This window comes from Trematomus bernacchii, unplaced genomic scaffold (assembly GCF_902827165.1).
Source record: "Trematomus bernacchii unplaced genomic scaffold, fTreBer1.1, whole genome shotgun sequence".
NCBI classification, from domain to species: domain Eukaryota; kingdom Metazoa; phylum Chordata; class Actinopteri; order Perciformes; family Nototheniidae; genus Trematomus; species Trematomus bernacchii.
The window spans coordinates 2,145,314-2,160,172 of NW_022987605.1; the positions used below are offsets into that span (position 1 = coordinate 2,145,314).

The 14,859-nt window shown below is 41.4% G+C and overlaps 1 protein-coding gene across 3 annotated transcripts in view; it reads left to right on the forward strand.

The window, feature by feature from the left end:
* rtn3 (reticulon 3) overlaps positions 1-14,023 on the forward strand; it is a 32,455-nt gene extending 18,432 nt beyond the window's left edge. For all 3 annotated transcript variants that reach the window (XM_034130824.1, XM_034130822.1, XM_034130823.1), the window contains 6 exons: positions 2,585-2,792; positions 5,790-5,928; positions 7,572-7,641; positions 8,980-9,026; positions 10,169-10,227; positions 10,791-14,023. In XM_034130824.1, the coding sequence (XP_033986715.1) occupies positions 2,585-2,792; positions 5,790-5,928; positions 7,572-7,641; positions 8,980-9,026; positions 10,169-10,227; positions 10,791-10,839 (572 nt within the window). In that variant the 3' untranslated portion in view covers positions 10,840-14,023. The remainder of the gene's footprint in view (positions 1-2,584; positions 2,793-5,789; positions 5,929-7,571; positions 7,642-8,979; positions 9,027-10,168; positions 10,228-10,790) is intronic.
* Positions 14,024-14,859: the final 836 nt, after the last annotated feature.

The following is a 14,859-nucleotide window of genomic DNA, read 5'->3' on the forward strand; positions in this document are numbered from 1 at the left end:
ATTGATGTTTTGTTGAGGCAGGAAAAAAGAGCATTGCAGTAATCAAGCCGGGATGAAATAGAGGCATGGATAGCCATCTCCAGTTCTGCGTTGGATAGAACCCCCCTGAGCTTGGCAATGTTCCTGAGATGGAAAAAACAAGTACGGGTCAGGAGTTTTATGTGTTTGTCTAGGAGAGACTGATCGAAAGTTACACCAAGGTTTTTTATGTTTGCCCTAACATTACCACTAAATGAACCCAGGTGGCTTGCTACCTTAGAGGCGATGCTATCAGCCGCTAAGATCAAGACTTTGTAGAGACCTTTTGATACTTTTATATGTTTTAACCGTCACCTGTAATGCCAGTAAACGTTTTTTGGGTTGGTCCAGCCTGTTTCCACTCAGGTTAGTGGTAAGGTGTGTGTGCAGCTTTAAGAGCAGCACAGTGAAAGCAGGCCACTGCACCTCGGCAGCCACTGGGACTCAGCAAAGTAGAGCCAGGGCGACAGACGTGGAGACAGGGAGAGAGGGAGATAATGAGGGCCATCGAGCTCCGGCTGCCTCCCTGTGGGTGCCAGCAGCAAAGCATGCTGGGAGAACACGCAACCCCCTGCAGTGCAGGGTGAGAAAGCCCCACTCATTGTTGCTGTTCGATCAAATCTTCAGGGAAGTCAGCATTGTTTCCCACTTGATCAACGTGCAGTTACATTTCTTTTACAATCTGTTTCCCCGAATGTTGTCAACCTGCAGACTTGATAGAGCACATTTCTGTTGTAATGGAGTAGGTTTAAACGCAGTCTCATTGCAGGCTCAACAGACACAATGAGGAACAATAGAGCTGTCTCTGTTCCTGTGTGAGCCGCACAGCAGTGCTGCTGCTTTCCCTCAGATCCTTGTAAACGGGTTTAACTCTTCATATGCTGAGCATTGTTGCCTTTTTTCATTTTATAAGAGTCCAACATGCCATGTGGTTGTTTTAAATGTCATGCAAAAGAAACATCTGATTCAGACATCTTTATATACAATACCTGAAATGTATTGGTTTAAAACCCCTTCAGATGAACCATTTAGTTTAAGGGGGAACTTTATATGATCAGTTGAACATTTATTAATACAAAAAAAAGAAGACATAAGTGGTATCACAGCCCATTTAACTGTGTCATCATTCTGTTTTGGGTTGGTTGTCGTCATATATAGTAGTGTGTCAAAAGAGTGGGCTCAGCTGGATTAATGATCAAACAAAGAATCTATCTATCACGGTCACACTACAAAAAGTGAAGAAACAAAATTAATTTGGTCATAATCACAAAATTGGTGGTGTTGAAAGAAGATGTAGTGACTACTCGCAGTACTAGTTAGATTATAGTATCTGATCATTACACAGGAGCCGGCAACTTGCTAACTCCGGCCAGTCTTGATATAGCACTCCAAGCTAGATCTGTCATTAAATAGACAATGAGTTACCAGTTTTTTCAAGACTAGTATTTGTATTATCGACTGACTGCAAACCATGTCTCTCTTCTGGAGTCGTTTATTTTATTTCATAGCTTTTCTATTTTGGGCTGTCCAGGCCTCTACCATTTAAGGTCAGATTAGGCAAGTCTGCACTTGTTCAGCATTGACATGCATCAGAGCAACATTTAAGCAGCCCACAATCTTTTTTTTAGACTTAACTTTTTCTGGGAATATGATTTGCAGACAGCTGCAGCACCATTATACCGACATTAGAATGGTATTTTTGAAACATGTATTTTCTGTGAGACAGTACCAACTTTAACTTCTACCTGCTTTAAAATCCCAGCCCAAAGTCGGGATCATGGACATCTGAAGGAATTAGAATTCCCTCTGGTCACTCAGCCTGTTGAGGCCTAACCTACAAATATGTGATCTAAGCTCTCCAAAAACACTTTTTTGGATAACAATAAAAACCCCAACATTTACATTTAATACATTTCTGACTGTACTTGGATTTGGTGTCCTGACAGTGAGATGTGGCCGTGTCAGTTGTCTGTAATGTGTGTGTGAAGGTTCTGCTTAACGTGTGTTCCCATTAAACTAGCTGGAGCACTGGAGCCTGAACTGTCCCTGAGGCATCAGCCACGTGGTTTCTCCCCCCACTTACAAAAGGCTTTTTTAAATGCACTCTTCTTTTTTTTTCTCTCCTTTTTTTTCCACACGCAGAGGGAAGGCGTGGCTGAGAGTGCCAACCCATTCCAGCATTATGTAACCACCTTGTGTAGAGGCTACCCCTTCTGCATGCACGACTTCTCACAGGAAATGCATACAAACATGAAGGGAGCACTTACTCAGTTACCCTCCACTGCCAAATAAGTTTTACGGTGCATATTCATGTTTTATTGGGCCAGAGTTTTTCTTGAGGCCTGGCTACGATACATACATTTCTCCTAATAAAGCAAACCGTTTTAGATAGTTTACTCCCCTTCAATGCCTTAAACAAAAACAAATTCCCACCTACAGGCCAGGGCCTTTTTTTACCTCATCTACAAGACAACAGGATTTCATTTTGTACTGTTTCTTTTATTGTAGGCCATTTCTGAGCATACCAATATCAGACTAACCCCTCCCTCTGACCTCCTCTCTGCAGTGAAGGATCTGATCCACTGGCGAGACCCCAAGAAGTCGGGCGTGGTGTTCGGGCTGTCCCTGCTGATGCTGCTGTCGCTGGCAGCCTTCAGCGTCATCAGCGTGGCTTCCTACCTGCTCCTGGCCCTGCTCTGCGTCACCATCACCTTCCGCATCTACAAGTCTGTGGTGCAGGCCGTGCAGAAGTCCAGCGACGGACACCCCTTCAAGTGAGACTCAAACCTCTTAATTCAATTATACTTTACTTTGACGTTTCTTCTTTGTTACCTGGGAGTCATACTGCCAGAGATGGAGTACTCGAGTCCTGGACTCGGACTCGAGTCGGACTCGAGTGCCGATTTTCGGGACTCGTGACTCGACTCGGACTCCCGCACTGATTGACGCGACTCGGACTTGGACTCGTGAATTCTCGCGCACGATGACTTGGACTCGGACTCGGACTCGTGAATTATCGCGTACGCTGACTTGGACTCGGACTCGGACTCGTGAATTTTTCCCCCCATGATGACTCGGACTCGACTTGTACATTGACGCTCCGACTTGGACTCGGACTCGGACTCGAGCAAGTTTTCTATGGAGTCTGATGTCCTCTATCCTGGCGTGTGCACCGGCTGCGAGGCGAGTTCACGTACTGGGCCCCGCTATTCCAGTCTAAAGATGTCTAGAGACACACCCCGCATCGTGCTGTATGCTTTCACACATTCTGCTTCCACATTGGAAAAGAGCAGCGCAAAATGCTCTATGTGGAAACAATATTGAAGAGAAGGCTCCGTAACACATTACTCTAAACATCGAGTTCAGACATATAGGCTGTCTTGAACACTATCATCAGAGTAACGTGATCTAATCAATACATAAAGATTCAGCCGATAACACGAAAGCATATGGCTACTTAACATGCAGAATGACGTCATTTTGCATGCTAAGTAGCCATGTGCTTTCTGGGGCTAAATCTTTATCAGTAAACCGATTTAACCGGTAAAAGTTCCTTCAAAATAAGAGTCCCGATCTTATTACTATCAAAATAAAAGTGCAAAACGAAAACTTTACCATAGGAAAATATTGGCATACAAATATAATCACTTCTCTAAAAGGTAACTCATTTTAAACATAGTTTATATATAATAATAATAATAATATTAGTAATAAGCTTTATATTTGTATAGCACCTATTACAAGAATTGTAGCCAAACTGGCTTCACAGCAGTTCAATAGACAGATTAGTATAACATGACAGGATAAAAGCAATGTAGAGGAGCAGCTACATTTCAACACATATATCCATGAAGATTAATACATGAAGACTTGTGACTCGGACTTGACTTGGACTCTTCTTAGGTGACTCGGACTTGGACTCGGACTCGAACACAGGTAATGATGACTCGGACTCGGACTTGACTCGGACACTCCTTGGGTGACTCGGACTTGGACTCGGACTCGAACACAGGTAATGATGACTCGGACTCGGACTCGACTCGGACATTCCTTGGGTGACTCGGACTTGGACTCGGACTCGACTACGACTCTCCCTTGGTGACTCGGACTTGGACTCGGACTCGAAGAGTGGTGACTCGAGAGTGACTTGGACTCGTAAATTGGTGACTTGACTACAACACTGCATACTGCCAACATTAAATTAGCACATTGTTAAATGATCAAAGTATAGAGGGTTTCTTTAATGCAGCTCCTGATTCGGAGCATGGGTGACCCCAATCACCTGATGATTACAAAACCTGTCAAGTACTGTTCTATCGATAATTAGGTCTATTATTAGAGTTTTTCTTTTTTTGTATTGGAAAACTTTGTTAGAAAAGCTAGTTCATATGGCATCACCATAGAAACTGTGATTTAAATTTACATTGATTTATTTTGAAATAGTTGTATTCCTTCTTAATGTAACAACACAAGAAAACAGTCAAACTTAACATTTACGGTATAATGAAAGAATCCAACGTCTCATCAGAAGGAATATACCACACACTTCTCTTTACATTACCAAGTGTCAGAATGTGAGAGGTTAGGCATGGCAGCGCCTGATGTAACCTCGGCTTATTTATAGAAACACTTTTATGATGGAGCCATAGCCCAGGCATCATAATGTTCAGAGCGCAACTCCTCTTTAATGTCACGACACTATACGTAGAACTCATTTTAGATTTGAAACCAAATCATTCAGTAAAGGAGAACTTGTTAATGTTGTACTAGTGTGAAAATAGATCAGTTCTGCCATGGAGCAGCTGGAACACGGCTATTTCCCTCTGTAGTAATGAGACGTGGCTGATGGCTGTGACTATTGGTCTTGGTTCACCCACTGCTGCTCGCATTCTCCAAGTCATTCAGCACTCTCTTACTCTGTAGTGTAAACCGTTGTATTAACCATAGATTCTCTGGAACTCAGGTAAAGCATTCCCAATAAAAGCTGTGGCCAAAACAAACTAATAATATATATTTTTGTTTCAAATGCTGGAAGTGTTTTTATCTGGACTATAATGGCTCGCATGGTAAATGTAACTGTTTACAATCTTGTTTACACATAGTTATTTATACCTTGCTTTTTTCAAAATGTATGATTGAAAAGTCTCCCAGAAATGTTTGTGCCCTATGAGTTGTTCTCAGTTCAAATCGTCTGCGCAGAGTTTTATTGACGCTAACTTAAAAGCGCCTGCAAAGGGTGGAAGAAGATCAATTTTATTTTTTAAATGAATTTACAATATCCACTGCGGTTTACTTGAGCAGGACAGAAAACGGGTCTTTTACTAAATATGTGTTTATAATATGCTCTACTTGTACAACAGGGTGTATTAAATTCTTCTGTAAAAGAAGCAGATTTGAAATAAAGACCAACACATCTGCAGATCAGCTGATACGTACCCAACAGTGAAACATGTGTGTAATTCTCATGTTTTGAAACATGTCTTCAGCCTCTCCAGTTTCAAAATGTAATGCCTGACTTCTAAACAGTATGGACTGGAAAATGAGTTGAGGGAGTAAGAAATGTCTCGATTTAACCAAGTAATCATTAAGCCATTGGTCTTGATCAAAAGCCCTATAAGGCTTTTGTTTATGCCACTTAAAAAACAGAAATCCCTATTAGTTTCCTCCTCAAAGCTTTCCACCACGGGCTAGTTATGTTTCCCTGCAGCACTTTCCGCCCGGATACTTAGCCTCATTTCGGCTCACCGTCCCCTCCTCTTCCCTCTCTGCAGAACACTGATAGATAAGGATGTCAGCATCCCCCCTGAGACCTTCCGCAAGCACGTGGACGCCAGTCTGTCCTACATCAACCGAGCCCTGAAGCAGATGAGCCGCCTCTTCCTGGTCGAGGACCTAGTGGACTCCCTAAAGGTGAGCAGCTCTGACCCTCAGCTTTTATCCACTGTCATCATTTTGTTTTCATCATTAGGTCTTTAATGGGATCAAACCCCACTCTGTCCCATGAAGACTCCTCTCCAGGGAACAGCCTTTTTATAGCTCCAATTGGTACTGTCATCAGTCCACTCATAGGCATAATCTGATCTATATCTTTCAAATAAACCCAGTTAGCTATGCTTATTTAGATTGATACATCTGTAGAGAAAACAGATGGCTTGCAACACTACAACTTAAAAGGGTCACATCGTTTATCCAGCCGCCATGAGAGGCATCTGTTTCACTGTGATCTATAAATATGCCTCTAAAAGTGGGAAAACATTTGTTATCAGAGATGTTATGTCATTGCAATTAGAATCCTCAGTTTGATAGACAAAAAGGTCATGCTGCTAAATTATTAAAGGGGCCCTATTATGCTTTTTGGGGTTTTCCTGTAGGCTGTCATGTAGGTTTTTGTGCATTTAAATGGTCTTCAAAGTGTTCCCTCTATTGGACTACTTGTTTACTTCTGTGATATAATGACATCACCATGTAACACTCACGCTTCTATTGGCTAGCGCTCCAACACATTGTACTTGATAGGCTAAGGGGCGGGACATCTATAAGAAGTTAACCAATCACAACAGAGGCGGCCAGCTAACCAATCAGAGCAGACTGGGCTCTGGTTTCAGACAGAGGGTGAAAAGAGGTGCACAGGCAGTATGAGAAAAATAAAGAGCTTTTTGAACATTAAAGCATGGAGACATGTAGAGACACTACACACTGATATGAAGCTGGAAATGATCAGACTAGGGCTCTATTAAAACATTTTAGTCTTCATTTAAGTTGGTTAACATGTTCAGTATGTTGAAAAAAACCTGCCATAGGTTGACTTGAGAAATGATAAACTTGTCCTTTCCTGGCCAGGAGTTTTGTCTTCTCCTGGATGATTAAGGGTGCAGGGTGTCACTCAAATATGTACTACCAAGTTGCCCCTCCCGATAGGTGCAACAAATCTAACAGGAGAAACAGGCAGCTGCCAGTCGAGCTCAGTCGGTCCACACCCTCACAGTCCTGTTCATCAGGCTGCTGAAAGGCTGCTTTTGTAGTGATGCATGAGCTCTTTGGCAAGGTTTAATCCTCGGTGCTTTTCATTGTGTGAGAAAAAAAGGTCTCACTTGTGCTGTACTTGGACAGAGGAAGCTTTATTGTTGGATTATAGCAACAGGTCATCAGAGCAGAGCTGCTGTCAATGTCCCCATCAGCAGAGCAGCAATAACATTTAGCCCACATCCTACTGTGATATGTTCCTGAGCTTCACAACAGTATTACATCAGAAGCCTGGAGCAATTTGATCAGTCTGGAAAACCCTGAACCCCAATGTCATGATCATTAATAACACACAAATTCTATATTCATATATTAAACTTTAGTACTTCCACCATCACCACCAATGTTTTTTCTTCCCTTTATTAGTTTGTGTTTGCCACAATTCATTAATGATTTTACAGTGAACAATATAATGTCCTCAGGTATCCCATAAACTCTGATGACCGAGGTGCGTGTGAAGTGCTGGACTTTGTCAAATAAATGCTTCACATGTGTTAATCCTGTGCGCCTCTCTTCCCCCCCCCCCCCAGCTGGCTGTGGTCATGTGGCTGTTCACCTATGTTGGAGCCGTCTTCAACGGAATCACCATCCTCATCCTCGGTAAGCACTTAGAGGCATGCCCCGTTCACATGTGTGATATTTACTGTTTTGAATGATACCACACGTCTTAGATATTGCCCAAATAAGATCTATAAATACTAATTGAACAACTGTTGACATTTCTCTATAGACGACCATTTCCACACATTTAAGTTTAACGCCGGTTTCGAGATTTATTGAATTTCAATTTCAATATATAGCTAAGTTGATCATTTCTCAGCTTGTTTCCCACCTTTGTTCCACTTTTTGACCTTCGTGTGGTTCACTTTATTCATGGAGTCATGAAATGTTGCATTGGGGTCAAGGTAGGAACTATAACTACCCATTGTTCAGACTTGCATACAGACATACAGGCTTTCCTAGTGACTACAGATTCAAGTGAGCCAACAGATGCATACATAACAACACATCAAAGAAGAGCAATATATATGTATTTTGGCAGACGGAGGTCTCCATGTGAGCATAATGGCCCTCGGGGGTCTGTGAGACCATAATGGCCTCCGGTGTTTTACTGAGGCCTCCATGCTCATGGTGTGGTGGTCCAAGGGATGCTCAGAGGCTGTGGTATAAGGCTCGCCTCACTCTACTGGCCCATGATGAAGGCCTCACTAATGGTTGCTCTGCTGCGGTGCGACAGGAGCTCACGCTCTGCTGTGACTCTTTAAGTGGAGCTAATCATAACGGAGATTTTTACTTTACCGTTTTTAAAGACTTTCTTTATTAGTCCTTCAAAACAAGTCATTGAGATTTACAGAAAGGATTATGATTAGATTAGACTTTAATGTCATTACAGTACAGGTACTAAGACAACAAAATGAAGTATACTGCATACTATGTTAAAAATGGATATGTCAATACTAATATAAGGTGTGTCTTTATTATTATTTAACAAAGGCTGAGGTTTTGTTTCAGACGCGTGACAGTAAATCTTTTGTTCTTCAAACATAAAAAGGGTATGGGTTAACATATATTTATTTGAACCTATCCAATGACAAATGATAGTAAATGCCTACTTTATGTAAAACAAGGGATTATAAATGTGGCTTTAATTTTTGTATGCACTAATACTGTTACTATACATACTGTTACATACTATTATGTTTTAGTGTCCCTAATAACAGAACAACTGAAAACAACATTTGTGTTGTTTTCACAAACCACAATGAAACCAAGTGTTGACTTCCAGAGCTGTGAGTGACGCCAGCTGGGTTAACCCTCCACAGGCTGAATGTCAGCTGGGTAAATAGGGTGCTGCATCACTCCAAGCACCCTGATGTGTGGGACATGTGTTTCAGTGTGTGGTTGTCCCTAACATGTCTCTCTCTGTGTGTTCTCCAGCTGACATCCTCCTCTTCGCTGTGCCTCCCGTCTACGAGAAGAACAAGGTGAGAGTGCGACCCTCTGCCCCCCCGCTCAGTGAGGATGACAGAGAGAATGAGTTCGGCTGTCAGCCAGCAGTGAGCTCACTGGATGACTGCAGTCTGCATCACACACTGCTCACACACTGTTCAGAGTCCAACTGCTGACAATATGAAGTCATTCCACTGCTGGCTCAGATAGGGGGGGGGGGGCCGTCAGCATCGTGTCAAAAAACATCATGCCAAATGGGAACTGTTGTTGTTGTTTGCCTCTTTCTGGCAACAATCTCTCGTAGCGGCAGTGAATGTTGGCACTGAGTCCGTGCTGAGACTGATGTACTTATGATTGTTTCTAGCTTAACGTACTCGGTTGTTATCAGTGGTGTAAAGTAACTAAGTACATTTACTCAAGTACTCTACTTAAGTACAATTTTGAGAGACTTGTACTTTACTTGAGTGTTTCCATTCTTTGCTCCTTTGTACTTCTACTCCACTACAGTTCAGAGGTACATGGTGTACTTTTACTCCACTAATAGCTTCAGTTACTTCACAGATGTGGATGAATGATGTGAAATATAATCAAGTGTTAAATCAGACTTTAGTTTCACCTGGAATAAATTCACAAGCTACCCTGCAGTATACAAAGTCATTCAAACTAGCTGCACCTTTACCAGCTTTGAGAACACTTTCATGATCAATCATTATAAAACATATCATATATATTATTCTGAAATGGACCAATCTGCACAATGACTACTTTTACTTGAGTAACATTTGGATTGCAGGACTTGTAGTTGTAACAGAGTATTCCCACACTCTGGTACTTATACTTTTACTCAAGTACAAGATCTGAGTACTTCTCCCACCTCTCAGATTGTTATCCAAGTATTAACCTCAAAAGAAGCTGGAGTGCACATGTTTGGATTTCATGTACATTAAAGGGGGCAATGACCCCAGAAATCTGATGATAGCATTAGCTGTGGCTCCTGAGCGCACCGCCTCACTCAGGCTCAGCTGATTCAGAGCTGGTCAGTAGGTTTCACATTCAGCCACTCTATTGCCTTTGCTTGGGGATCCCAATGTATTCACAGGACCGATGGATGCAATGGAAATGATGATTATTTCCCCAGAATGATGCTCACCTTCCCTCTCATGTGTTCTGCCCTCAGACCCAGATTGATCAGTACATCGACCTGGTCCGCACTCAAGTCAACACCACGATGGCCAAGTAAGTGAATTTAAGCATCAGTAATGAGTGTGTGTTTTAGATCAGTGGTTCCCAACACTTTAACCTTCCTCCATTGAGTAAACTCCAGACCTCCGACTACATTGAATGACGTGTTGTGGATATTTCAGTGCATAACAAGAATTAAAACAGGTGTATAATCAACCCAAATCTAGAACACAGTAAGTTCAGGATGTTTAGAGAAGATTTGGAAGTGATTATAGCCTGTGATTATTGAATCAGAGATAGGTTTACCTGTACACTTGAAATACAATTGACTCTGTATTGTTTGTTTCTTTGTTTTAAAAGTCATACATACTTAAGAGGATTATTTTTTCTACCTCATCAAATCCAAACTAAAAATGACACTTGTTTAGTTTTCTGGACAGAAATGAATAAAATCCTGACATATAGGAAAAGTATTTATTAAAATATGTTCCTTTTAAGCTGTGTAACAGACCTTATTATGAAGAATGCCTTTCCATCCTGAGGTTGGGAATCACCGTTCTAGATAATCGGTTTCCTGTTCCCACATGTTTTACCCGCTCTTTTTCTTTCCCCCTCAGGTTGCAAGAGAAGCTTCCGGGAGCGGTGAAGCGCAGCAAAACTGAATGATCAACCCACCAATTAGAAACCTCCATGTCACCATCATCCTCATTACCAACATCATCTTAGACCCCCCCCCCCTCCCTGTACCTCCCCCCCAGTCTAACTCCTCCTCCATCAACCATCCCCCCCTACTACACTGAACCTTGCTAGGTAGAAAATATCTCTGAGCTACTCGATATTAAATGTAAAAACTACTGCGCAGCTTAATTTGCAAGCATTAAAAAGAACTGTGCCTGTGCAGACAGGAAGCGAGGAAGTGATGTAGCGCCCGGCGGACCCCCCCGTCTGGGCAATGTGGGCAGGGTCGAGTGAACTAGACTGAATCTATGACCTGGTTTTGTCGTGTACAGCGAGCAGGGGGAGGATGATGGCTGGACGTCACAAAAAAGCAAATGTCTGTACTTTGAACCCCACACATTTCTCTAAAGGTTAATGGATCATTCAAGAAAGAAAAGTTAAGAAAATTAAAAAACATATGAAATAAACCAATATTTTGGGTGTAATGGTGGCTAGTCGTATCCTGCTCTCTTGCTCTACAGATGTTATGTGGATAGATATGAGTTCATTTAGAGGCTGGTAATGGGTTAGCTGGTCGGCCTGTTGTAGAGTTATTCACCTTACAGGCTCTTGTGTTCGTACGTTTCTGCAATGCACTGAATTTTTTTTTTTTAACCCATGAGCAGGTTGAAATAAAAGGATTGGAACACTGAGCCAGCTGTGATAATTTGGTCTAGTTCACCCTCTTGATCAGATGCATTTCCTGAACAGTTTTCTGTACATACACCTGAAGACAGGCTCTGCTGTATGGAACACGTTAGCCTCGCTTTTTATATCAAATAAAGTTCCCTCACTTACAGCAGTCCTAACTTCTTTTCTCGCACCGGTTAAAGCCACAGTGTCGAGGTCTCACATTCGCTTCTAAATTTGTATTAATCTTATTACTATTATTAATATTGATTATAGGACGGCTGCTTTTGACTCTCTTGTAGCTTGACAACAGCATTGTAGAGTTATGTTAAGTGTCATTGAGCTTCATAATTTTTAACTGGAGGTTTTTGTGAGGCCTCCAGAGAAATTATTCCTGATTGTTGGATAAGTTAAGAGACACCTCCGATGTGTTGGCACACCCTTACATCTCAAAAAAGCTTCTCAGATAGCTGTTGGGGTTTTAAAATCTATGGAGTACAAAGTGTGCCATCAAAATATATATTAACTTTTACAGTGTTTCATCAAAAGATCCAATATATATCACTTCCTCCTGAGGTTTAATGACTGGGAGATAAGTTTAAAACATGTTTTGGTGAAGAATAAGAACTTTCACGCCTAATTAAATTTAAAATGAATTGAACAAATTGATACCTTTTTCAAGTATGAAATTTACATTTAAAACTGGATTTGTAAAAGCTTTTGGAAATGTGTCAATTTATTAAAGTTTTATAATTGAACTACTGCAATTTTTTTTGGCACAATTTACCCTCCATACGAAATCTTAGCAGTGACCTGAGCGGACACTGAGAGCAGGGGTTTGTGAAACTAAATGATGGGGTGCAGTGTTGAAATAAGAGTGTAGCTGGGATTTAAGGACGCGGTTTGGGTTTGGCGTGATTATTATAGAGCTGTTTGTCACTGTTTTTGTTTCTTTTGACTGCCATGAAGCGCATGTCGTAGTGTAAGCTGGAAACAGATTCTCACCCTTATATAGGCTGTATCATATTCTTGACCCTGACTTTTGTTTAATATGATTATTACTTGTGACTGTTTCAATGGTGTTTTTGAACTCAGTAAAAACCATAGTCATGTTAGCACTACTGCTCTTCATATTGTTTTAAGGGATGAATATATAGAAGGAAAGGACCAGTATGTTCGTGTTGCTGTCCATTTCATTACTCCCTAAAATAGGTTTGCACGGAGTAAATGTCCCCTGAATACTGAATAGCCAACAGCCTCTCAATGCAGTGACATCTACTGTGTCTGCCTGTGTACTGAATGTTTTCTCTGGAACATTCCCCCCCCAGCATGCCCTCCACTCTGCGTCTTCTCACTGTGATCGCCTCACAGATGTCTCCGTTGACCTCTTGTGCATGCCTTCTCATTTAGACTCTGGGCGCTGGAGCCAAAATATGCAATGTTTCTGTTGGAGATGCTAGCTGTTAGCCCCCCCCTTGGGCTTGGGCAGGTTACGGCCCTGGTGCTGTAAACTAGCCCAAAGCTAAGCTAAGCAGCATCTGTAAAGGTGCTGAAGAAGCAGACAGAAAGAGATCAGGCCTGAGGACTGACACTAATGATGTTAATATGCATCCTGTTAATTTATTTGATCGTGTAGAAGTTGCATATTGTAGCTTTAAGTTGTTGTTTTCATCCAAGAGCTAAAAGCTGCTGAATTTGTATTAGATTTACTTTGATTCAGTTTATTTAAAGGAGCAGTATAACCAAATTACGAAAGAATAAATCACTGCAGGTCACCCAGAATTCAGAGAACCAAGGTTACTCTTGTATTCGCTAGTTTTTGTGTGATAGTAAAGTATGAGTCAGCACTTTCTTTGTGGACTATTTCTTCTGAAAGTTCCAAGAAAACTGTTCACAGTGAGCAGCAAATTCTATTAACGTACTGTGGTGGCAAAAATCTCAAGGATACTGAATAAATCTGAACTATTTTGGTTAAGCTGTTCCTTTAAATGTTGAAGCAGCTTCCTGTCAGTGTGACCCCAGAAGTGCGGCGCTATGAGAGGTCAAGCTTTCCGTATGCACCTTTAACTGTAGAGCAGGAGACGCCATGTTCCCTGTGTTAGCGCGCTACCAAGGCTAACAGATCACTACTTTAAGACACATAGTTGGCTTATTTCTTTAGAGTGTAATATATAACATGAATAAAAGTTGTTCCCTAACAGCATGTTGCTTTTCTCCTCTTCCTGTTTGTCCCCGTGTTTTCATCAGGTATGGGCGAGTGTGGCAGGAGTGTGTTTGACTTTTTTTGTCTCTGGAGAGTCTTGTTTTGCTTCTGACTCTATACTGGTTTCTAGACGTTGTTCACTAACATCAGCTTTGTTTTGTATTAGCTATGACTTTGGTTCCGATTTTTTGAAGCTTTGGGAAAGATGTTGCAGGAATAAAAAGAAGAAAATTGTTTAAAAAAAAGTTTGTGGTCTCTGTACTGATGTCAAAGTGAAATGAATAAAAACACGTCAAAGGACCGAGGCTCGGTGGATCTGTTCTCTGTGTGAATGGAACTTGGTGGGCCTTGACATACAGGACATGTTTTCCAATGCATGCCCATTTAAGGGCCTAGTAGGCAAGGGCCTCAAGGGTCAGCCCCCCCACCCCATGGCCTTTACCTACAGATGTCACTCAAATGGATGATCACAAAAATCTACAAGAGGAAAAACCACTTCAAAGAGACTCAACGACCATTCAAGGGTCACAACATGACTACAAAGAGGCACAAAGCACATACAAAGACACACACAAAAACTACAAAGATACTAACAAAGACACAAAACAACATCAAAAAGACAAAGCAATTCCAAAAATAAACCAATACAATTGAAAAAGACACAAAATGACTACTAAGAGACTCAAAACAAACACATAGAGAATCAAAATGACAACAGAGACATCAAATAAATACTAGGGGACTAAAAATGACTGCAAAGAGACTCAAAATGACTACAAAAAGACACAAAATAAATACAAAGAGGCACAAAAAGACTACATATAAATACTAAGGGACTTAAAATGGAAGAATTTGACCCAAATAGATGCAAAAGAAAATAAGATTTGACTTCAGGCCGATGACTGTAATGGTGTTTGGGTGGAAAGAAGGATTATTTTTCTAATTTTAGACGGGGCCGCGCACTGAAAACATTACTGCTAACAGTCACATGACGTCTGACATTTAAAGCCTTACGTAACATTATCAAATGTTAAACAAGGAATATGTTTAAAGTTTTACAATGTTAGCATGTTATGTTGCAGATGAACAGCACACTCAGGATGAGGGGGGGGGGGTGCAGAGGAGAGCAGTCAGCT